The following is a 25,728-nucleotide window of genomic DNA, read 5'->3' as shown; positions in this document are numbered from 1 at the left end:
CTACTTTCTGGGTTGTGGCTGGTAGGAAAATAATCTTTATGTTGAAAATAAAAATCTCTCATTTTTGTTACTAAAGAAATCCTGTGTTTGTCCATAGCTCCATAAGCTTTATTATAGTCATATTCTCCTTGCCTGGATCCCTTACAGCTCTGTGTTCAGCTTCAAAAGCCCTAGCTCAATGAATATTGAGTCATCCTTCATTTTAAATGGCATAACATTCACTTTTCTGTCTTTAAAATAAACATCCTACTGGACCAGTTCCTTCTCCCTCAGGCAAGTCAAGGATTCTCATACTTTGGCATCTTCCCTGGATCTCAATCAGTTCTACCCAATTCTGTATCATCTTATTCTATTTATAGTTGAATTTAACAAAGACATCACGAGTTCGTTCACAACAGTTCTCAATGTCCCTAACGCTTTCCTCTATACCATTCAAACCAATTGACAAGATCCTATGTGGCCTACAAAGCTCCAACAGTGTGCACTAAAGCAGACTTCCTTTTAGTTTAGCCAGCCCAGGCCTTATTGATCACTTCTAATCAGAAGCACTGGGAGCAATTAGTTCAACTTTTGAAGCCAGTGAAACGTGCAAAGGTGGCAGTTCATCTCCTTTAGGGCCTAGAGTTTTAATTTTATGGACACAGAAGACTGGTTTTGGTCATTCTATTTTGTGCGACAGAGCAAATGAGTTGATCATCTAATTCCCATTTAACACTCAAACTCATGAAATTGTGGGGGTGGGAAAACAAATTCATTCTCTCTCTCTCTCTCACACACACACACACACACACACACACACACTTTAGGTGCCCTCCAAACAGCCCAGTGCTACTGACTCTGCTGCCTAATTCTCTGCATTGTTACCAGGCTATTTAAAGAGGCTTTAATACTATTGTAGGTTTGTTTGGACTAGACTGTTCTGGTTGTGTTGTAACTCTAGTTAAACAACATGATTGTGTATTTGAGTTGATCTAGAGCAGTGATTCTCAACCTGCTTGCGGCCCAATCAGCACACAGCTGTGGCCCACGTGACATTCTCAGGGCCATAACTAGGGCAGAGCAGGGGCTGCACCCACCCCAGGCACAGAGCCAGCAGGAGGGGAGTTCCAAAATGGGGCAGTGCAGGATTAGGCCAAGCGTCAGCCCCCTTCTGTAGGATTTGGCCCAGGCGCATCGGCAGGAGGACTGGGTGCTCAGCACTCCCCAGACTCTGCAAGATCGCAGGTCCATTGACCCCAGCTAGAGCAGGCTCCCCATCAGTAGGACCACAGTAGCAGGTGGGTAGGGCCGCTGGGCAGCTGAGCTACTGTCGAGGTAGGAGACCAGCCTGCGCAGGGAGGAGGATGCAGGTGGGTACAGTTGCGGGGAGGGGGGTGCAGCTGGTGCATGGGGGACAGACTCTAGATTGGGGACTGCTGGCTGGGAGCAGTCCCTGGATGGGGGGCTAGATATTAGGGCACAGTCCCTGGACGGGAAGGTTCAGTGCTGGGGGGGCAGTGCTTGAGGGGGACTAGATGAAGGAGGGGACAGTCCCTTGGAGCAGGGCAGTGTTGGGGGGGAGGGGGGTCAGCACTGGACAGGGCACCCTGTCTCTGCAGGGCAGGCACGTGTGCCACCCAAGTGTTGGGGTAGGGGGTCTGGATGCTGGGGGTACAGTCCCAGGTGGGTTGAGTGATGGGGGGCATTCCCTGGCTGGGGGTAAAATGTGGGGAGGGGCTGGGGGGCAGTCCCTAGATGGGGGTGGCTCGGCACATGAGGGGCGAGGGGGAAGTCCCTGGCTTGGGGGGTGCCATCTTTGCAGGAGCAGCGAGGAAGTGAAGGTGGCAATACACCATACCATGCCACCCTTACAGTAAATTAATTCATTTTAACAGTTAATTTTTGACTTATTTTGCTAATTTAAAATGCTCTTGGTAAACATTTGCCAGTGTTGAAATGAAAGGTACTATATCAGTTTGAATCATACTGCTGTCATATAACAAATACTAAACCTTATTTTATTTTTTTATTTAGATCTGCAGGTAGGGTGTGTGTGTGTATATATATTAGTGTGGATGTGGCCCACATAATGCACGGAGAGCTGCATATGCGGCCCACAATGGTAAATAAATTGAGAACCACTGATCAAGAGGAACTGACAGGTCTAATTATTTTAGTGTTTTAGAAAAAAAATTGTTAGAGTGGTCAGAGTGCTGAATGGGTGCTACAGTTTGTATAAATCTACATAATAGCTCAAAAACTTGCCTCTGCCACCTTGGCAAGGACAATGCCAAATGACTGTAATTTTAAAAATACTGGTTTGCATTTCAGAAGGCTGTTCATTTCATAGGTAAGAAAAGCAACTGTTTCAAGCCCTTCTGAATGTATACACTAGAGAGAGATGAAAAGCACACAAATTGCAAAATATAATTAACAAAACAGTAGCAATTGCAGTTTCAAATACCTTGTGAACTTCCTTCAGATAAGCAGATTGACACTTCATCATTCCTATCATTATCATCTCCCACTTCAGTAGCAGTTTCCTCTCCTGGAGTAAGTGCTGATTTAGCACCAGATTCAGAATGGTCACAGAAATCAGCAGGGCCTCCTCTAGGGGGTGGGACTTCAATCCCCATTAAACGATATTTTCGTCTTCGATTCCCAATCCAAGTCTTATAGAGAGAAATACAAATGGATGATATCAGAAATAGTAACAAAAGTCTCAGTCCTAAAACCAAGAGTAATGAACTTTTCTGTGCGACAGGGAGAGGGCAAGATCCTTGGCCCAATTTCCACTGCTCTACCACATGCCAGTGGAACAAAGCAGCCCAAAACCCACAGCATATTGTAAATCCTCCAGTGTTATAGCTCTCTCTCATTCCCCTCCACAAAGAGGACATAGCCAGAGAAAACTAGGCAGAGCCAGAGCACCACTATGCTTTGGCTTTCCACTGTAGTAAGAATAGCCTTTAGGAGTTATCAGTCACATTGCCCAGGGATGCTGTGGAATCTCCATCATGGTGATTTTTAAGAGCAGTTTAGATAAACACCTCTCAGGGATGGTCTAGATAATACTTAGTCCTGCCTTGAGTGCAGGGGACTGGACTAGATGATCTTACGAGGTTTTAAGAGCAACCTTCAGGCCACTCCAAACTACGCAGGAGCCTGGGGTAGCCTCAGGGTCAAGTAACCTTAAGGTGACTTAGAATCAGACAACACAACCTTACATTCCATTCACATTCCTTTCACATAATCCAAGTCACCACACCTCTCAACAGATAAAGATTTACTTAAAAGTATACAAGTATGACCATATAGCTGGTAATAAACATGCTTATTCTTTTTCCTAAATTATGAACAAAAAACATTAAAAGAACATTTTTAAGATTGCAAAAGTCAAGCATTCAAAAATTTTAAATGCCATAATTAAGGTTGCCTGTGGCTTCTTGTCTGATCTGTCTCTTCCCTCCTCACCCACATTGGCTCTCAGTCCCAGACCCAGGCTTTGCATCCAGTGTTGGTCATCCCTTTACAACCCCACCCTATCTCCATGTCCCAGTCTCTTTGCCCAGCCAGTCTCAGGCTTTCTTCCCACCTAATCTCCCCTCACCTCTGTTCCTCCCCAAACTGGTTCCTTGTCCCAGTCTCCTTGCCCAACTAGTCCCAGCTTCTCCATGAGCTCCCACTCTTGGTCTCTGTACCCAGCCAGTCCATGTTTCTTGCCCCTCCAGTCCCAGTCTCAACAAACTTCTTGTTCCAATCCACTCCACTCCTCTTCTTTCCCTCTAAAGTCTGTTTTTTTGTTTCCTCTGTATTCAAATCAGGCAACTTCTTCCTCCTTGCTACCTGGGTGTCATCAGGGGAGTCTCTGAAAGCACAGGAGACACAAGGTCTCTGGGATCAGTTTCCATTCTCAGCCCCACCCTGACTTTGGGATGGCACAGGCAGAGTCTGGTCAGATGTATGAGCTGTGAGGGAATGGAGCAGGCTCAGTTTTTTGGGTGGATGGCACATGCAGAGTCTGGTCAGCACTAGGAGCTGAGAGGCACTGTAACATGCTCAGTGAAGATGGAATCTTCAGATATTTTTAGCAGCTATATTCAAGTCATCTCTAATGAGCATGTGCAAATTGGGATTTTCTTCAAAGGTTTATAATTTGGCCAAAATTGGGCAGATTTTCACAGAGATGGAAAAGGCACATCCTCTGATAAATTTCTAGTCCTGGCTCCAATGCATGGGCGTACGAAAGCTTAAAAAAATAAAAAATAGTTGCCAACATTTTTTAACATTGGCAAAATAATTTATTTTTCCTTGCCTCGTTCTCAGAAACATCTCAACTGTTTTGGATGAAATTAAAAAAAGCCTGAAGACACTCGGCATGGAAAATTTGAGCCCAAAGTGTTAAAGTTTTACAAAGATATAAGAAACTAAAAACAGGGTCTTATAATGCAAAGTGTCTGGCAACTTTAATAACAGATAGGGATACCAGCTTTACCTACAAGACTTTGCCATGCTGTATGTAGCTTTTTTCAAAATCAAGTACTTTTGAAACAAAATTATTTTAAAAAAGTTCCAACTGGTTACTCATCACATTGTTTCTGATGATCCCTTGCTCTTGGATAATATGCCCCTTCCCCTAATCTACATTTTCATAATAAAAATGTACAATAGTTCCAAAAATGGGCAAATTATTTGAAGTTAAGGACTTTCTCATAAAATAATTTGCCATATATTTAACTTCCTTGTGCTTATGGCAGCAATGCATGGTGCTAACTACTGTAGGGTTCCTGCCACATTACCACAATTTATCTTTCCTTTATTTAAGAGTGAGTCTGCCTCTTTATTCCCTTCTACAGTGAATTACTGAAAAAAATCCAGCAAGAAGTTATTGGAACATATGGACAAGGCAGACTGTTTATTTTTCTTTTTGATGTGTCATTTCTGCTTTCAAAATTCTGCCAAAATAGAACCGTGCATTCACTACTGTATGTTGAACATGCCCTTTGAAATACATGTATCCACTTCTGTAGCATCCAAAGTTAAAATTAGAAAGGAAGATATATGCCATGTATTTGTAGGCTTTCCTATAAAAAAACACCACTCTAGAATGAATATTTTGGAGCAGTGCATTGAGAAATGTACCTAAATATATACATTTCTCTTTTCCTTAAACCAACTGGCTTCACCCCTAGGAGGAATACTGATTTAAACATATTCTAATTGAATTTCTTCATTATACTATCTCCTTGAGAAACTCAAATCAACACTCTACAAAGAATGTAAACTTTAATTACTTACAAAACTCCATTGTCCTGCATCTGTCCTCTATTCCTCAAATTATTTCTGATTATGAAATTGTGCAAATAAGGTTTTTCTTTTCTAGTCATCATCCTTGTGTTCCCAAGACATTCAGATGTCTGAGAGCCCTGGTCATCACCATGAAAGCTCTTCTAATGTAAAACCCCGAACTTTGGTATGAATGAATAAATCAGTCAAGAGAAGAAGGATTAAAAAAAAACAAACTTCTAATTAGACACAAAAAGCTACGTAATTAATCAAAAAAGAAATGAAAGAAGTATTGGACAATTTTATGAGGTTTTGGTACAGAGTTCACGTGTCTGAGAATACCACAAAATAACCAGCTTTTCTTCTGGTACCTTGGAAATCCATGAAAGACCATCTGGGGGTGTCAAAACATATGTAAAATTAATGTACAGCCTGCAGTCACTCTATGTGACCACAATCCCTTTGGAAACATTGGAGCCAGGGGACAAACTAAACCATTGAACCTGAAAAGACTGAATCTGCTTGAATTTGACGGTGCACAGGCGTGAAATGTCATTCTTATGTGAGAAAGGAAAAGCAATAGTTTTTACTCATACTCTTTGCGCTAAAGAATTCTAATTATACACGGGGCCATGTTTATAGATCACGTATGTGTGCATTTCCAGAACAACATTTCTTGCTGGGGATAAATCATTAAGAAAAAATGATCCCCCTTAAAAACCTACTGCAACGGGGTAAAGCCTGGGGGGATGGGAGGGGGAAGGACAACTGAATAAAATTAAAACAAAAGTAAAATTAAAAAAAAAGACATAAAATGTGAAAATTGTGTACGTACATTAAACCATTTATTTTTGTCACACTTCTTCACAAAGTGAAAGAACACAGGGAATATTTGTTTTTGTTTCATGTAACTATACCGCAGTGCTATGATTCAAGTTTGGTACTCACTTCTTTGAAACAATGTAACCAATAAATTATTAATTCATTGATTACAGGAATTACTCCCCAAAAAATCTTTGTTAGCTAAAAGTTAAGGCTGAGAAGTATTACTCTAAACAATATGCTCAATGAAAACAATATTTAAAAAAAAACAAACACGCAGTCACCAGCTGATGTTAAACGTACAGTTCTGACAGCAGACTTAAATGAAGGCATAGACTGCAAATCTGTGTCTGTTAAGCAATCTTAAAAAACTCAGCCCTTGCAGTCCTGCCAGCCTCCAATCTTTCATGATTTGTGGCTTTCATAGCTAGTTCCTGCTCCTGTAAAACCTCTAAATGATAGCATCTGTCATTCTGATATGAAGCATATTTAAAAAGGGCTTTCAGAAGTTTGCTAATTATGGTGAAAATCTTTTTCCATATTAAGATGTCCACATATTGACCCAGTAGCAACACCACGTCAACTGCCTTATCTCCTTTGAAATTTGGATAGTGGTGTACTGTTAGGCCTAGAAGATTTATACACATAGGACCACTAGCTCTGAGCTGAAAAATACTTGTAATTGTCACATCAATTATACTGGTGTTTATATATCACAGCACCTTCAAAACCCTAAAACACATAGATACATTTTTTACTGAAGAAGAGGGACTGATAGCCATCTCACTCCTACTGGTACAATCAGGAATTGGTAAAATATATATTCTTTTGTATATCGTTGTAAAGTAGAGCAGAGTTTGATTAAGAGCAGTGCATTCCAGATATTGTTACCCCGAAAACAGATTTAGGGTACCCCCAGAATAGCTCACCTACTAACCAATCTGTTTTCCTGATGTATGGGTCTCCAGGGTGGCTAAGGAATACCTGGAGGACACAGGCTTCTGATAAATGACTGACACAAAGACAGTGTTCTTTTCAAAACAAGGCACCTTTTTATTGGTGCAAATAATAATCCCTAATACAATAATAATCTAAACCACAAATCTCTTATAGCAAGTTAAAGAACTCCCCAAACCATACTGCCTTACAGTTGAGATGATCCTAAGTGATACACCCTGCTTATGGTGATCAGTAGTTCAGAGGTCGCTGACACCAGTTTTAAATTTTCTTTAAATCCTATGTATATACATTCTCTTTACAAACAGCACAACGCAAACACACATCTTTATTAACCTAAGCGCACACATACATACCGATACTCACTACACTATATTATTCTGTAATATTGTCTGACAGACTCACTCCACGCTTGCTGACTGTTTCTTCTGAACTCTCTCTCTCTCTCTGCCTCCCTCTGCCGCTGTGTTGTTTTTACTTCTTCTCCCTCTGCTGCTGGACCGGGCAGGATATTCTGCTGCTGCTACTGCTGCTGCTGTCAATGGACTGCTCAGGCAAGCTTTGCTCTTCTTCTCTGTCCTTCTTGCCTGTCAGCTCCTATTCTCTCCTCCTATCAGCCCACTGACATGCTGACTGTCCTGCCAAAGCTTTTTAGACACCTTTGATAATTTCTTCCAGTCAGATCTTTACTGCACATGCTCACCGCCAGCATTCCATGCATGCTCATGGCCAGTTCTATTTTTAGCATGCAGCTGTTGTTTACCTCAGCTGACCTTTCCCCTACTTTTGAAGTATCATGTAGGGTGACCAGATGTCCCGATTTTATAGGGACAGTCCTGATATTCGGGGCTTTGTCTTATATAGGCTCCTATTATTCCCTATCCCGATTTTTCACACTGGCTATCTGGTCATCCTAGTACCATGTGACCTGCAGTTTCCAATGGTGGAGTGATTCTTGCTTATTCAAAAGCGGGTCAGGAATACAAAATAGAATCTGGGGAATTTCTTTGGTATCAATGTGATTACTACTGATGGGATTAAGTTGTTTGTCATGGCTATATAGGGACAAGGGTGAGGCAAGAAATGGCTTTCTCCCATCCAGACCCATCTTTTTCAGTCAGTGTACTGCTGCCCAATTACAAATGCCATAGATGGTGGTCAAATACACTAGATAATTTCTATTATTGAACACGCTCTTCTTATGAGCACAAGGCCTGATGCTGAAAACAAAACCACACAGCCAGACCCCTGTACCCATACAATATTCCACTGACTTGAATTCACAGGCATCCTGAGGCATATTGTGGCTTGCAGAATTGAGGGATCAAAGGGCTTGACCCATCAAACTCTATCCAAGATGTCCTATTAAATAAATAATTGGGTCCATAATGCTGAAAAAAATATTGATTTACTAATCTCCAAAGAGAGCAGTACCATGCTCAGTATCTGATCATTTCCATAGACCAGTGTAAAACACCCAAATATTTGAGAAAGGATAATACCTTTTCAGTAGCCTAAATCCCAGCGTATTATGTATTACCTATCCCTCTTCTAGCACCTCCAGTCTCAAAAAACTCCCAACACTATTAAATGTGAATGTAGAGAGTGGTCTCAGTAATTAACCTTTCAAAAATGAATTAATGTACAAGACTATATTTTTCAGTTCTAATGTTTTCTATTTTAACAAGTACTGGTCAGTACTTAATATGACACTAGAGTGTCTCCTGGGGCACAAAGAGATTTAAGTAAATTTACATAAAAGGAAATAAAAAAATTTTGGTCACACAATGGTAAAAAGCCTTTAATCCAAAAATTTCAGAATTACAACAAATGAAACATTCCTTTAAGTGCTTGTGTATATTTCAATTTATGATGAAAATTTTATGCATGCCCCCCCACATAGTTTATAAAAAACTATAAATGCTACTTAACTAAATAATAAATATTTTCATTAGTGCTTAGTAGAGCTCCTAAAGAAAGATGATGAAACATCAAGTTAACGAAAATGAAAGATCGTCATACAGTTAGCTTGGACTCAAGATAAAAAAATAATCCTATGATTAACACCTACTTGTCAGAACCATGAAAAGTGAAGGTCAAAGTAACTTGTCACGTCCATCTTTCTGCTAATAAAAGACTGTTCTCTACACTATACTGTCCTGCATTTTTCTCCAATTACTCTAAAACAGTAAGGCAAAAGAACTTCCATCACTTGATTTGGCAAACCCAAGTTCAATATTTGTAAACTGTTCCAACTGCGCTCCCTCTTAGTCATCATACAGCCAAACTACACACATTACATTTTTTTTGAACTCTTAAGTCAATTCCTCCACCTCTAATTGCTCTAAATTCCTCCCGACTTTCTATTAGTCAGGGCTCAGAATTTTAGGCTTTACTTTAGGCAGAATTTCACTAGTATTGAATGACGAGATTATCACTTTCCTAACCTATGGGAATGATGCATCTGTATAAACTCTACCCATATGTGACCATCATGTTGATCACAATTCTGCAGTTCTGTCTTCTGCTGTAGTATCCACATTCCAAGTTTAAGGTAGAACAGATCCTGAAATCCAGACATTTTAGAATGCCCCCAGGATTGCATTCCTCTCTACACCTCTGGAACGTCTGTTCACTGGTGTCCAGTATCATTTTACTATTTACTTCAATTATATTGCATGGCTCTCTAAAATGATCAACCACATCAACCTTGTATTCATTTCTCTTCCCTAAGGAAATCATTGATGACTATGTGGACTACTAAATGGAAATTCCCCAGTATCCCTCAGAATATCCTTTGCCCACTTTGTCACATCTTGTCCTGGTTCCTGCAAAGTATTTCTCCCCCGCCCATTTTGATCAATTTCTTTCACATGTTTTTGATTTTACACCAAAAGCATTTTCTTATCCCTAGAGGGACTTTGTATTTTAGTCCCATCATAACTGCTAGTTCTTTTCAATCTGCTGGGATAGTCCTGCTCATTTAAAATCTTATATTAATTCCACTCTAAATGGAATGTCAAATTTTTGTAAAGCTGCTCTTGCTGCTAAGAAAGAAAGAAAGAAATTTAAAAAAATCACCTGAGGGCTTTTATCTATATATAGACTGGTGAAAGAGCAAGAGTACATCCTTGCAGGCCATTCATTATTTAATATGGTGAAATATATTTCTGGCTACCTCAAGCAATTTTTAAAGGTTTTTTTTATCTATGCTATTTTTGCTTCTGAAACAAGAGAAGGGAGAGACTGTACATTTCTTACCCGCACTATTTCACAGTCAACATTTAATTCTGCAGCAACAGCTTCAATTTTTTCTCTGCAGACTGAGCCCAGGCTGGTCATGCCATTGTCCCAGTATTTCTTGAGAGTAGCTAAATCTCGGTCACTAAACTGTGTGCGGTCCTGTAGCTGTAAGACAAGAAGTTATGATTAGAACAAGATATAAAAAAGGCTTTCAGGTGATACTGCCTTGTTCACAAACGAAGTACTTTGGAATTACAAAAGCAAAAATCACTTCATGGCCTTCCATTTCCTTAGCTTTTCTGTTCTTTAAATTCTCTCATATTAGTTTCCCTGAAGATGTCAATTTTTCAATCTAGATTGTCACAGAGTTCTCTGGGATTCACCTCTGTTGGTGGTTTTAGAACCAATGCACGTTTTAAATGTGCTAGCATTGTTTAATTCCATCTTATTTGATTTGCTTTATTTCATTTTTATAAGGTTTCATGAGTAATCATGGGGTATTTTTTGCTTCAGCTGTTTACTTTCTCTTCACCCCATTATGCGTATTATCCCTTGGGGGCGGAGAAAGTTGCCTTTTTTTTTTTTGTTTTTGCCAGAACCCTTTTATCTTACTGATAACTACAATACATGCATAATTCAAAGGATTCCAAGCCCCCTAAAGGGAATCCTTTTATGTTTATATGGTAGGCTCTGGAGCTTAAATTGTTTTCACTATTTATGATTTACCAAATGTTGTGTTTTGATAAAACTGCACAATAGTAGACAATAGATATAAACAAGGACACTGCAAAATGATTCCGAGGTTACCTACCATTTCCTTGATTTGTATGGTTGTGTATTAAAAATGCGTTATGTATGTTGTACTGCACTGCAAGTAAAACCATTAGCTCCAGTAACTCTTGTTAGTCCAACTATCTTAATCATTGTTTCCATTTCCTCACGCTGACAAACAGATTTACCACTTCTTGCTGCGAAGAATCCATAGAGGCAGCTACTTTTGAAGTCTACATGAAGAGATAGCAGAAACACATCTGCAGATGCTTAGTTACTTGTTATTTACACCAATTACTGGAATTATATATTTAAACCCAAGATTTCTATGTCAAAAGAGAAGAGAATTTTCAAATAAAAAGCTATTAAAACATTAATTTTAAAATGAGTCAGCAAAATTAGTGGAACAAAATTATTGCTAAGATTTTTGATAGAATCCAGTATTGTCATCTACCTCTTTAGTTATAAGTATCTGCTGTTTTCTCCCTTTTTAAATAAATCCTTAACAAGTCATTAAAAGAACTCCAGCTTCTTCAGTGCTAAATTAATATAAAATAGGTGTGCCAAATTATAGTTTCAGAGTAGCAGCTGTGTTAGTCTGTATTCACAGAAAGAAAAGGAGTACTAGTGGCACCTTAGAGACTAACCAATTTATTTGAGCATAAGCTTTCATGAGCTACAGCTCACTTCATCGGATGCATCTCACGAAAGCTTATGCTCAAATAAATTGGTTAGTCTCTAAGGTGCCACTAGTACTCCTTTTCTTTCTGCGAATTATAGTTTGTTTCCTAAAAAAATAATGTCCTGTTTAGAGTGATTATGTAATTCAGCACATGTATAGTGTAGTATTAACAGATTATACTCACTACCAAAAAATACTCCAAATACTCCCCTGCTATGTACAGTTTCATCCATCTAGGTACAGTCAATTCAGAACCTTTCTTCACAATCTACCATTCAGAAGTGAAAGAGAAGAGGAATGCCGACTTCCTAACGGACTCTGTTCTGAGACTGAGGGCTCTACAAATATCTGAACTGTTCCACTTTTTTCCTATGGACTTAATTTGAGCAAAATGACAGAGTAGATACTTCCAGGCCCACTGATCAAATACCCCCTTTTTATACCTACTAGGATGGGGTGTGTTTGGCTTCTAAAAATGACTGGAGGTATTCTGCCTCATTCTCATTCTGCCTGCTTGGAACAGGTGGGAGGATAAGGAGCAGCCCAGTGACTGAAAGAACGGAAGGAACTGCTGAAGGTAAGAGTAGGTGCATGATGGAAGACATTTAAGAATGTTTCAGTAAAAACATGGGGACATTAGACTGCTCATAGCTCAGTGGTTCTCAAACTTTTGAATTGGTGACCCCTTCTCACACAGCATGCCTCTGAGTGCGATGACCCCCGCCCGTAAATTAAAAACACATTTTTTATATTTAATATTATAAATACTGGAGGTGAAGTAGGTTTGGGGGTGGAGGCTGACAGCTCATGACCCCCCAGGCAATAACCACATGACCCCCTGCGGGGTCATGACCCCCAGTTTGAGAACCCCTCTCACAGCTAGTTCAACTTCAAGGCTGATTTTTTTTTTAAAACCTTGACAGTAAAGAAGTACTGCATCTGCTCCTGCTTCTGGGGATACCATAGGAATCATTGCTGTAGCTACTTGCCACTCAGGCAGCCCTACATTGTCTTTGCCTGAGAGTTGGCTGATAGCAGAGGAGAGGGAACCAGGATTTGTGGATTGCCTTCCAAGCGATTGGACCCTTTGGCTGCTGGAGAAAAATTCCTGGGAGCAAACCATGCAGCTGTCTTTCAACACAATGATTCAGTTCATGGCCATGAACAGATACCATTTCACTTTCTCCCCTATACCGTTATTCCTTGGGGGTAGAGAAGAGGGAAGCCACTACTGTATCGCAAAGAGGAGGGTGGAGGCAAAGGAAAACCTCCAGGAGTTAAATTAGCCTATTCCAAGTTGTAGTAAGGCTCAAAGTCCAGTTTAGATATCTGGTTCCCAATGTTTCACAATATTCTAGGATGACAGTTCTCTTGCTGCAAGGTAACAGAGCAATATGGCAGCTTTTTCAAGGTGAAAGTGCGAAAACACAACCACTGCAAGACAGGGCAGGTTCTGCTGCTAAAATTAAACCACCTAACAGTATATACCTACAACCTTATGCGAGAATTCTATTACCCATAAGAACATAAGAATGGCCCTACTGTGTCAGACCAAAGGTCCATCTAGCCCTGTATCCTGTGGCTAATACCAGGTGCCCCAGAGGGAATGAACATAACAGGTAATCATCAAGTAATCCATCCCCGTCGCCCATTCCCAGCTTCTGACAAACAGAAGCTTAGGGACACCATTCCTGCCCATCCTGGTTAATAACGACTGATGGACCTATCCTCCATGAACTTATGAAGATATGAACCCGGTTATAGTCTTGGCCTTCACATCTTATGGCAAGGAGTTCCACAGGTTGACCACCCACACAACACATAGCTTGATCAAACATCCACTACTAACTGTATTAGCAGTGGTTAATTTTGCAATGAGGTGTGTGGTGTGGAGAACTGGGGGCAGAGCTAAAGTTGCAGTGTACAGTAAATTGTGAGAACAGTAGGATGATTCCAGGGGGAGGGAGAAGAGAGAAAGTATAGAGGGTAAGTTCTGTTAAGTAACCTAATTTTTCATTTCCTCACTTTTGTGGGTTTGAGCCAGGTAGGTTATGTGTATAGCAACCCTAACTACTTACAATGGTGTTTTGTGTTTTAAAATATGAAGAAATTAAGTAGGGAGTGTTAACTCTCTTTCCCTGGACAATTTGTGACAGACATTAACAGTGTGCTTTCCCTCTGACACATGAAAAAACACTGAAGTAGCAATTCAGCCCAAGTACCAAATCTTGTTTTAATTTTTTTATATTAATAAACAGAATATTTTAAAGTGATGAATGTATCTGTGGCACTGACATTTCTCACAAGGCATTTTAAAAAAAGCCCTGCTGTTGTGACCACAATAGTAGAGATGGGCAAGCTAATTAAGACTCCAGTCTGCCTTGAGCAGAGTGCTTGGCGGTGTGTCAATGAAAAAGGAATAGTAAAGACAGACAAGTGAGAGAGAACATTTTGGCATTACTTCCTGGGGGCCACAATGACCTCACACTTGTCTATTGTCTGTCCTTCAGTGCTTATACTTGTACAGCCAATGTCATCTCCTTTTGTCCTACCCATATATACAGTGACCCTTTCTAGCTAGATAAGCACTCTGTATGATGTGTTAGCAATCTCCTACAATTGTTTTTATGGAATTTTTATTAGAGAAATCAAATTACGGTAGTTTGCTCCCTGTCATTGTTAAGCACCACAGAAAACAGAAAAAGTACCTAGTGGGTCGCTGCATGTAGGGAAAAAAAAGTCTGAATGGACTCAATCAAAGCAAATATGTCTTGAAGTAAAACTGTGGGAAATGCCCATTGGCAACATCCCTACAGAAACCTTGTTTTTTCCACTTACTGCTGTCATACAGAAGAAATTTAAGACAGTTTTGGTTTTACCTCCTTGTCAGAAATAAACTCTAGTCTTTAAGATGCCACTAGCCAAATAACATTTTGCTTCATTTACATGCCAAATCAGGTATTTTAAATTGCTACTGTACATCTCCTTCAAGAGCAAGTATAAGGAAAAGCATGCTGATATTGCTTCTAGGCAGAAATAGGGGGGACAAGTTTCTTCACATGGCAACCAAAATAGGAAATAAAATCTACTCTAAGGATTCCAGATAGAGACAAATTTGAGGGTGGGGGAAAAGAAATATATTTAAACACAAAACAGGGTACTCAGTTAGAAAATGGTTCTTACTAGGAAAGTTTTACATCACAATGGAAATACATGTTTCTCTCAAAACCTTGAAAGGGGAAGCCTCATCACAAGACCCTAGAACCCCAATTCTAGCAAGACCTTTGCATCTGCAAGCCATCTCTTACTTCTCTTCTGCTTTAACTTCTGTTTCCTCCTCCTACACCTCTTCACTTTTTGGTCCAAGTCTTTGCTTTGTACTTCCAGGTATCAAATGATGGCTAAATATTTACCCCCTGTAATTAAATTTATCAGTTTTGTTATCCATATTCTGAAAAGCAGATTGTGAGACAGTTTTCTGGTGAAAAGCTTCAAAAATTAGCTTCAGAAAGCAGTCCTAGTTAGCAAACTGAGTCAACAACTCTGCCAGACTCTGGGTTATATGCTGCCTATACCAGGGATTCTCAATCTTTTTCTTTCGGAGGCCCTCTCAACATGCTATAAAAACTCCATGGCCTACCTGTGCCACCACAACTGTTTTTCTGCATATAAAAGCCTGGGCCAGAATTAGGGGGGAGCAAACAGGGCAGTTGCCTGGGGCCCCATGCCACAGGGGGCCCCCATAAAGCTATATTGCTCACGCTTCGGCTTCAACCCCGAGTGATGAGGTTCAGGACCCTGGGCTTCAGACCAATGCGGTGGGGGACTGGCTTTCTGCCCTGGGCCTCAGTGAATCTACTACCACTGACCCTATTTGTCGAACCCTCTGAAACCTGCCCATGGCCCCCCGACTCCTAGTTGAGAACCACTGGCTTATACAATGGCTGTGTGTGTGTGTGAAGGCAACATTTTTTATAAGAAATTATCCAGTTTGCATATTATGGGCACTGCTGGCATTAGCCAAGTGTCACAGAATATGCACAACATATCTAAAAGTTTTGGTGCAAAACCAATACCTAAAGTTGGTAAGATCCATCAAATTTCAATGGCACTTTCCTATCATGTTACTGCCTTTTGAGCACTGGCTCTGACTTCCCAACTTTTATGCATTTGTTGAAGATGTTTCAGAGCAAATGTACCAAAGCTATACAGGAACAGTATAACTTCATTTTAACTTGAAGTCATTTAATAAAATCAATATTAAATAATTAGAATTTTTAAATATCAATTCTGGGTATTATATGTTGTAGTTTCCATAAAAGGAGATGTGTACACCTAAAAAATACCATTTACCCAAGTTGGTTTATTTAAAGTAGACTGAATTTGCATTTATTGCTTCTGAAATTCACTGTTTTAAACCATATTAAAAAAACCCCACCTCACTAAAACGTTCATTTCTTTCTTTCACCCAAAACAGACATATGACAATCCAGAATTACCTTCCTATTCTTTAAAGATACAATCTACTTCATTCTGATGTACAGACCAAACCTATATCCTGAGAAATGAAAGACTCAATTGTTCACTGAGCAATTTTATAAAGTTTCTATTAGGAATCTATCATTCATTAGTTTTGTCTCATTGTATTTGTCATGATAACAAGATGGCTTTTATAGAAGTTATGTCTTCTTTTATGAAAATCTGAAATTTGATCAGTAGCAGAGGCAAGACTTGATTTAATTTAAATTAATGAAATTGCTTAAAAACAAATACCCTCTCTGTCCCTCATAAACTCTATCACTGAGACTCAGATGGGAAAAACAAATACTTTAATAAAACATATTTTATTAGTGCATGCAGATTATCAATCTCAAAAGCCTACTAAAATAGTTTTATTTCAATGTGCTTTTTTACTCATTTCAGACAACAGAATAATACGTCTGTTTTTATCCATTATTTCTTCTTGATTTTAGGACACATACCCCTACATGTTCTCATATTGTATCTTTAAATACTCCATAAATTATATCTATATATTTAACCACAGTAACACAAGTTACTGCCTGTTTTTTTATAAAAGAGATAGGTCAACTTCTGACCATACATATTACTCAAACATATAAAATTCAGTTTTTACTTTATTTCATTTCAGAAGTCAGAATGCCCTCCCTTTTTAAGCACTGACCCATTAGCACTATGCCAGATTAGCTGCATTATAACACATCCACAAAAACCTAACAGCCTTGTTCCAAGTGTTTGGATTAAAATGTACATCCTTTATAGGTTTCCTGTAATGGATAGCTATATCAGGAGAACAGATCTATAATTCTGTCTAACACTCCTCAGAAGCCATCATACGCTCCAGTCCCCATTACTATAGGTAAATTAGTGGGGACACTCCACCCGACTCTCGTTGTGAGAGAGAGAGAGAGAGAGTGTGTGCGCGCACGCGCATTTTATTTTTAGAAATGGAGGTACTGGTGAACCATAACCACAAATAACTTCAGCATGTGGGGCAGGAGATCGTCCACTTGGAATCCACACATAGCTAGGGGAGCACGTTACACTAAGAGGTTACTAGTTCTTGACTCTCCCTAGAGCTACATAAAACCTTATACAGACACTCCCCGGGTTACACAACACCCGACTTATGCAAATTCGTACTTACAGAAAAGTTTCATAAGCCAGACATAGGATTTTCGAGTTGTGGAAATTTTTGAGTAACATACGGGTATATGTTTCCGACTTACACAAAATTTGAGTTATGCAAGGCTTTCTGGAATGGAACGATTGCGTAAATTGGGGGGCATCTGTAGACCTCTGCTGAGATTGGAACCTGATTGGCGGGAGAAGCATGGAAGAAGTCTGGGGTCAGCCTGAAACAATAGGCCAAAAACAGTGCGAACTGCCTGTCTTCATTTCAGAGTGTTGATATTTTGCCAACTATTTCACTGATGATTTTAGAACAGGGGTGGGCAAACTATGGCCCACAGGCCGCATCCGGCTCACCGGACCTTTTAATCCAGCCCCTGAGTTCCTGCTGGGGAGCAGAGTTGGGACCTTTCCCTGCTCCGGTGCTCCAGCTGGGGAGCAGGGTCGGTGGCTTGCCTGGCTCTGCTCCACACATGCAGCAGCTCCATTTGGCTTCCGGAAACAGGGGCAGCCAGGGGGCTCCACACGTTGCCCCACCCCAAGGGTTGGCTCTGCAGCTCCCATTGGCCAGGAACTGAGGACGGGGCAGCACGAAGACCGGCATGGTCCCGTCTCTGCGTCGGAGGCAGGGGCAGGACGCTGTTTCCAGGAGCCGCTTCAGGTAAGGGCCACCCGGATCCTGCACCCGAGCCGCCCTCCCCCCCGACGCCCCAACTGCCTGCCCAAGCCCTGATTGTCCTCCAAACCCTTTGATCCCAGGCTGGAGCTTCCTCCTGCAGCCCAAACCTCTCATCCCCAGCCCCACCACAGAATCTGCATCCCCAGCCAGAACCCTCATCCTTCCCGTGAGCCCCAATCCCCTGCCCCAGCCAGCCCTCCATACAATTTCCATGCTGTGATGTGGCCCTCAGGCCAAAAAGTTTGCCCACCCCTGTTTTAGAAGAACCATTCAACCAGGATACTCATCCCCTAGTCTCAGGGCTGGTCTACACAGTTTTTGCACTGATTTAGCTATATTGGCTTAGAAACCAAGCTACTGCAGTTATATCAATATAGAAGTGTTATCTAGCCCTACCAATAAACACTTTTATACTGACAGAACTGCATCCATACTAGGTCATTATACCAATTTAACTGTATCAGTTTCTAAACCAACATAGTTAAATCAGTGCAAAAACAGAGGTATTGTCTATAAACAAACTGCCTCCCAAGCCTCTTGAAGGCTATAACTGCCAACTGCCCCACTACAGAGTTTCCAAACCCATCAACTTCCACACCCATCCGCCAACCCCATAACTATAATTCAGTTACGTGTTTTCAATACAAAAATTTGCAAGACACTGAATGCTGAAAATTCAAGGTCAAAGTAAAGTAAATAGAAATTGACAGCAAAATAGATATCAGAGTGGTTCCATACTGATTCTATTTGTTTTCGTATTTAAATTCATTTTGAATCTCACTTTTTGAGTTTGCCTGCAGCTGCCAAAGAATTTCCTGTCAGCTGCACTGGCCTACCACAGAAACCAGGGAACCTTGCAGTGGAACTTAGGTCCAGCTTGCCATGAAATAAACAAGGCCCCAAAAAAGATTATATTGCTTGAATTTTAGAGATCTTCAAACTTGCCTTCCTTCACCTCAATTAAGAAGATTGCTGTTAAGAGGCAGTACTGATTGCCTATTTTGTCCAAAAGAATGTTGCCTACAATAGGGGCTTTGCAGGTGAGGATAGTTCAATGCAAAGTAAATACAAAAAAAAAAAGAAGCAGGTTGGGGAAATAATGAGGGACTCTCTATAGAGATGTATAGGAATCTTCGAGGAGGAAAGAAGAGTTCGTCAGTGATCCAGAGATTACAGCAAAGAACCGTAAACCCGGAGAATCCTAACAGTAATTCAACAATGCAAATACATTAACCATTGTGACCTTCCATTCTATTCAGGTTCATAAGAATCTGAATGCCTCTTCTCATTATGCGACATGACTAGGATGTGTAATGTGTGGGTTTCTTTCTTTGTCTTCCCAAGGAGAAACTGTGTGGTCTCCCCACACCACCAATAATTTTATATAGTATATGTACACTGCTGTCTGTTTATGCTAGCAAAAGCAAGGCTGAAGTACGCTTTGACTGGAATATGGTGAAGCTAGTAGTGGTTCTTATTCTTATGGGAGTTCATTCCTGTTTTGGACTGATCCCAAAGAAAACTGTCTCCAAAGAGCTTTACCTTGCAAGAGTCAGTTCCATTGTGCCTGAGTGGCCATGGCTCTTACCACAAAGCAGGAGGTTACCTTTTAGGTATCCTGGGCCCAGATCATTGAGTGTCTTGAAGAGGACGACGCAGACCTTGAATTTGACATACTATTCAATGGGGAGCCAGTGTAAAGAGCAGAGGACAGGTCTGATGTACTTATGGCAAACCAAGTTACCGAGGAGATGTGCTAAAGCATTCTGTACTAGAGTAGATGGAGTTTTCTTGAGACTGACAATCTGCATCCAAGTAGATAGAATCACAGGGCTAGAAGGGACCACCAGAGTAACGCTGCCGCAATCCATTTGGGAAGGGAGAAATGCATTTTTCATTGATGCCAGGATACCAGCAAAGTGCAACCATCTCTGGGATGAAGGGCAGCACCCATCTGTCTCATGGCACAGTTCACAGCGTAAGGTGAGCGAAACTTTGTAGCCACAGACACTGAGTCAAACCAACCAAGAAATGCCATGAAATCTTTTGGCCTAAACTGTTGCTTTGTCTGAGGAATGGGAGGTGGTGAAAGAAGACACAAAAGGGTCTTCATCCCTTTACTCTGGTGTCTACATACAAAGGCCAGTAATAATAGTCCTTGAACTCCCTTAGCATATGGACTGCTTCCAGCCATCACCAGCATCAGCTACTCTGACAAGACTGGGATAGGATGGGGTGAGTCTAGTCCCATTGCTCCTGATTTCTTACCCATTAGCCAGCAGAACTGTTAGTACAAGGTGGGGTAGGTATACATTGCACCTATTCAAAAGGTAGCAGAATTGTCTTCCAAAATAAATTTGCCCAAAGCTCCTGCAATTCAGGACAGGTTTCAGAATAGCAGTTGTGTTAGTCTGTATTCACAAAAAGAAAAGGAGTACTTGTGGCTCTAGTACTTAGAGACTAACCAATTTATTTGAGCATCAGGAGAGTGGGGTGGGGGGGAGAGAAAACCTGGATTTGTGCTGGAAATGGCCCACCTTGATTATCATACACATTGTAAGGAGAGTGATAACTTTAGATAAGCTATTACCAGCAGGAGAGTAGGGTGGGGGGAGAAAACCTTTTGAAGTTATAAGCACCCATTTTTTCATGGTCTGTGTGTATAAAAACATCCTCACTGCATTTTCCACTTTTATGCATCAGATGAAGTGAGCTGTAGCTCACGAAAGCTTATGCTCAGATAAATTGGTTAGTCTCTAAGGTGCCACAAGTACTCCTTTTCTTTTTGCAATTCAGGACAAGTTCCCTTGCAGGTCTCCTGCAGCTTTGATGCTTCTCCATGACCCTCACATGGACCAGCCACAGTCTGACTCTTATCATACACGGAAAGCAGACAGAACCTCTGTTTTTAAGATCTCATTCATAACACACACATACAGTAAACTGCATAGACTTAACCCATCTGTCTGAGAAGGAAGAAGGGCTGAAAGGCCTCTGCTGAGATCTGAACTTGTGTTCAGAGTGTCTTTGTATTCCAGCAATGCTTAGCCCATAACCCCTCACATTGTGATTCCATGTTCTAGGCAAAACTTCAATGCTGTGGCTCAAAAAGACCAACTTCTACCCTTGACTGTGGGCAACTAAAACAGAACTAAGGAATACCAGAATTCCAGCTTCACTCTTGTAGATGGAGTAAAGATAGGGGAGTCTGGAAGTATCATTCTAGTTAACTTATTTTGGTTTAATGGGTACTACAATGTCATCTCAGAGTGAGAGTGAATAAACTAGAGTAGAGATTTTGCAACACTGTCTTGTTTATCACAGCTGTTGGATGAATACTTGTTTCTTTTTAAACTGCAGAAGTTAAAAACCCACAACACCCAAAAATATCCAAGCTTTCACTCATATCAAAACACAAGTCTCAATAACCTTAATTACATGTGGAGTAGCAGTAACAGCTATGGTTAAGATTATATTACTGTTTCCACTCTAGTTTCTCAATTGTTCAGCTTTGTTTTTTCGAATTTTCACATTTGGGGCTGAAATTTTCCAGGATTTGCTTCTATCTTTGTGATTTTAAAGGAAGTTTTAGCAAGAATGATCCAGTCACTTTAAGAAAAGCAAAACACAACACACATTTCTTCAACTTAAAAATAAAAGACCATACTATAGCTGAAATGGGCAGGAATTTTTCCTGGTCAGAAAAACTTTTTACTGTGCAGCCGCACCTGTATGCCTAGTGCAGCCTTCCTTCTCTGTACATTTTATAAGCTTTGTGAATAAGTTGTGCAAACATAAAAAACAGTTATCCACCTTCGCCTACTGTTGTTCTTCGAGGGGTTTTGTATGTGTCCATTACACTAAGTGTGTGTACCTCCCAGGTACCTGTGCCAGAGGGCTTCCCCTGGCAAGACACATAGGGGCAGCCATGCCTTCACCCTGGTGTTCCTCATGCACCAAGCTGAGAATATTAAGGGGCAGAGCTGCCCTGTGTGTCCTTCAGTTCCTTCGTACCAGACTTTTAGATGATAGACTTCGCTGCATTGCGGAAGGAGGGTGGGTCAGGTAACGGACACATGCAACACATCTCAATGGGTGAAAGGTACACAAAGGTGAGTAATTGTTTTTTCTTCTTTGAGTAACTGCATATGTCTATTACACCAGGTGACTCCCAAGCAGTTTCTGGGGGAGCTAGGAGTCTCAGTGGAAGAGAGACTGCAGAATTGCTTTTCTTACATTAGCATCTTCTCTTGATGTGGTTGTAATGTCTAGCAAAAGTGTGGACTGAAGACCATGTTGACGCTCTATACAGACACCCATGACAAGAACATTTCCCACAAATACTGTACAGACTGAGTGTGCAGAGAGCTTTTCTACAAGTGCGATGTTCTGGATCCTGTAGCGCATAACAATTCAGCTAGTGATCCATTTGGAAAGTTGTACTGTGATAGGATGCCTTCCTATTCATTCTGAGTAGGAGACAAACAACTGGGAAGAGACCCACAAGACTTTGTTCTTTTCAGATAAAAAGCTCGTGCTCAGCAAACATCCAGAGTGCAGAGCTTTTGCTCATCTTTTTGAGTATGAGGCCCTGCAAAGAAGACTGGTAAATATATAGATAGGTTGGGGTGGAATCAGATACTACTTTGGAGAGAAACTTAGGGTTTAGCCTAAACTGTACAGCATTCTTGTAAAAAAACTATATGGACAGTCACTAGAGCATGTAATTCCCCCATTCTTCTTGCTGAGGCAATGGCTATTAGATAGGCCACCTTTGCAGAAAGGTGCAACAAATGGGTAATTAACAGTTCGAAAGGGAGCCCATAAGGGCTCACAACACTAAATTCCAATCCCAATATGAAGTAGGGTCCCTGATAGGAGGGAACAATCTTTCTAGGCCTTTAAGAAACCGTTAAGGTGGTCATAGGATTGGAGAATGCGGTCCCATGACGTGAGAGTGAAACTCCAAAATTGTGACAAGGTGCACTTTTATATAGAGCTGACCACCAAACCTTACTCTTAAATGTAAGAAATAATCAAAAATCTATTGAATAGTAGATTGCATAGGAGACCCAGGGGATATTTACTCCGCAATTAAATGCCCAGATCTAGCCCATGTCAGCTGACTCAGGCTCACGGCGCTCAGGTTGTGGGCTATAAAACTGCAGTGTAGATGTTCAGGCTTGGGCTGGAGCCCAGCTTTGGGACTCCGCAATGGGGAAGGGTCCCAGAGCTCAGGGTCCAGGCTGGACACCAAACATCTACACCACAATTTTACAGCCCCACAGCCAGAGCCCTGTGAGCCTGAGTCAGCTGATATAGGCCAACTGCAGGTGTTTAATTGCAGTGTAGGCATACACACCCAGATAAAGAAATGTTTCCACTTATTAAGGTATGTAGCACTTGCGTATGGTTTCCTACTATTTAAGTAGGACTAACTAAAAACTGAACATTCACTGCAATCTCCACTGAAGGAACAGACAGACAGAATACTCCGATCGAACATGGATGGTAGGAAGGAACTGAAGGATGAGGAAAGCTTCACTCCTTTATAGCTTCAGAGGGAGCACAAGGAGCACCAGTGAACAAACACAGCCACCTCCATGGGCACCATTAGAGAAAACTCTCTGGCACCATTGCATGAGATGCACGCATCCATTGTGTAATGGACACATGCCATCACTCTAATAACTTTGCAAACAGAGCATGTAATTTTTCAGTCAAGAATTGGTTAAATCAACCACATTTCACTAGAACACTTAAAAGCATTTCTCTTCAGTGAGGGTTATATTCATGCCACTGTACAGAGAAGTAAGGCTGAACAACTCTTACATATCCAGCTAACTCAGCCACATAGGGAAAATTTTTAAGACAAGAAAGAATGAACAGAGGGATATGTTTTCAGGTAGGATGAGGGCAAATCTCATGGGCACACTTTGGCAAAAATTTTCAAACCTGAATGTTTAAAGTTAGGCAAGTTGGTCCATACCTAGGCAAGGCCATAAGTGCCCTGATTTTTTGAAGGTGCTGAGCACCCATTATACATTAAGTCCGTGCCATCCACTCCCAGCCTCCTCCCCTCACAGGAGACTTGTCAGGAATGTGTCAAGGATGGGAGAGGAGGCCCTCTGGCAATCTCCAGCCAGCAGAGCAGCCCCATGGGGCCACTGCATCCAAAGTGTGTAACAGCAGCCCTGAGGCTGCTCTTATTGATGCCAAAGGAGGACAAAGGTGGCCTTAATCGACATTTGCTTTCCCACCTGGGGTCCTGAGCTTGAAGATCAGACTAAGTCATTTCCATTTCTCCTTCTGATGACCTGTTACAGATGGAAACCTAAAACCATACTGAAAGACTTGTGAATATTCTTTTAGAATGAGTGCAATTTATCCATCATGCCACTCAATTAAAATGCAAGTAAGAAAGCAAGTATGTAGGAGTTACTTCAAAATGAACACTAGTATCTGCCACTGAAAATAGTAGTTTAAAAGCTGATGAAGTGTCTAGTGCAGGAATCGGCAACCTTTGGCACGCGGCCTGTCAGGGAAATCCGCTGGCAGGCCGGGATGGTTTAGTTACCTGCAGCGTCCGCAGGTTCAGCTGATCGCAGCTCCCACTGGCCGCAGTTCGCCGTTCCAGCCCAATGGGGGCTGCAGGAAGTGGTGCGGACCAAAGGATGTGCTGGCCGCCACTTCCTGTGGCCCCCATTGGTCTGGAATGCCAAACTGCAGCCAGTGGGAGCTGCGATCGGCCGAACCTGCGGACACTGCTGGTAAACAAACTGTCCCAGCCAGCCAGCGAATTTCCCTGATGGGCCGCGTGCCAAAGGTTGCCGATCCCTGGTCTAGTGTTAAAGCTGTAGATCATAAGAAAAAATTAGTTGTTCAGATGAAACTACATTTCTCACCTAAATTCCCAGGGTTTGTTTTTCATACCAGGTCCTCCATGTGTGCACATACAAACTTGCCACTAGTGTACACAAATGACAGAAGCATCAGCATATATAATCCACATAATTTAATATCCAACAATTTTATTTATTTTCTTCTTCTGTAAATTACCAATTACTTATATTAGGTTAAAACTCTCAAGGGAAACAGATCTCACAGGAAGCACCAATAGGATTTCCAGTCTACAGCCCATAGGTGTGGAAAAGGACTGTGGTTTTGACTCTAGATCAGTTCCTCAGAAGGGCCTGTGGATACTATTATAGATAGCAGAAAGTCAAATGACATAAGTCTACAAGGAAACTCCACAACAATATTTTCTATTTTTGCTTTCCTTCCTCATTTTTTATTAGTTTTATTGGTTTTTAAAAGGTGATCTACCAAGAGTATGTATGTGTATTCTTTTTGTGATTATTTCTTATAATGACATGAAGAGGAATCCATCTACTACTCAGGGCACCTTTCACAAACAAACAACGTAGTAGGGGTTTTTTGCTTTCTTTTAAATAGAAATGTTCTGTCTGAAACACATGAGGAGTCTTAATTCTTCTCTGTCCATGGAGGTCTCCTCGGACAGATGCGGATTGTGAACTTTCTTTGCCCTTAACTGAAGGGATCGGGTGTTGAATGTTTAATATATTACCTCCCGAAAGTTTCAGTTATTTTATATAGCCTACTATTTTTCTCGATTGCAAAGTTATTTTTTGCTTTA

The 25,728-nt window shown here is 41.1% G+C and overlaps 1 protein-coding gene across 12 annotated transcripts in view; it reads right to left on the bottom strand.

Moving 5' to 3' along the window:
* HDX (highly divergent homeobox) overlaps positions 1-25,728 on the bottom strand; it is a 111,813-nt gene that overhangs the window by 31,925 nt on the left and 54,160 nt on the right. For all 12 annotated transcript variants that reach the window (XR_012160937.1, XM_073360905.1, XM_073360908.1 and 9 more), the window contains 2 exons: positions 10,306-10,452; positions 2,444-2,651 (listed from right to left, as the gene is read on the bottom strand). Coding sequence is in view for 11 of the 12 variants with exons in the window: in XM_073360905.1 (XP_073217006.1) it covers positions 2,444-2,651; positions 10,306-10,452 (355 nt within the window). In the remaining variant the exon portion in view is untranslated. The remainder of the gene's footprint in view (positions 1-2,443; positions 2,652-10,305; positions 10,453-25,728) is intronic.

This window comes from Lepidochelys kempii, chromosome 9 (genome assembly GCF_965140265.1).
Source record: "Lepidochelys kempii isolate rLepKem1 chromosome 9, rLepKem1.hap2, whole genome shotgun sequence".
NCBI lineage: Eukaryota > Metazoa > Chordata > Testudines > Cheloniidae > Lepidochelys > Lepidochelys kempii.
The sequence above is the reverse complement of the archived record's forward strand: the minus strand, read 5'-3'. Positions and strand labels throughout refer to the sequence as shown.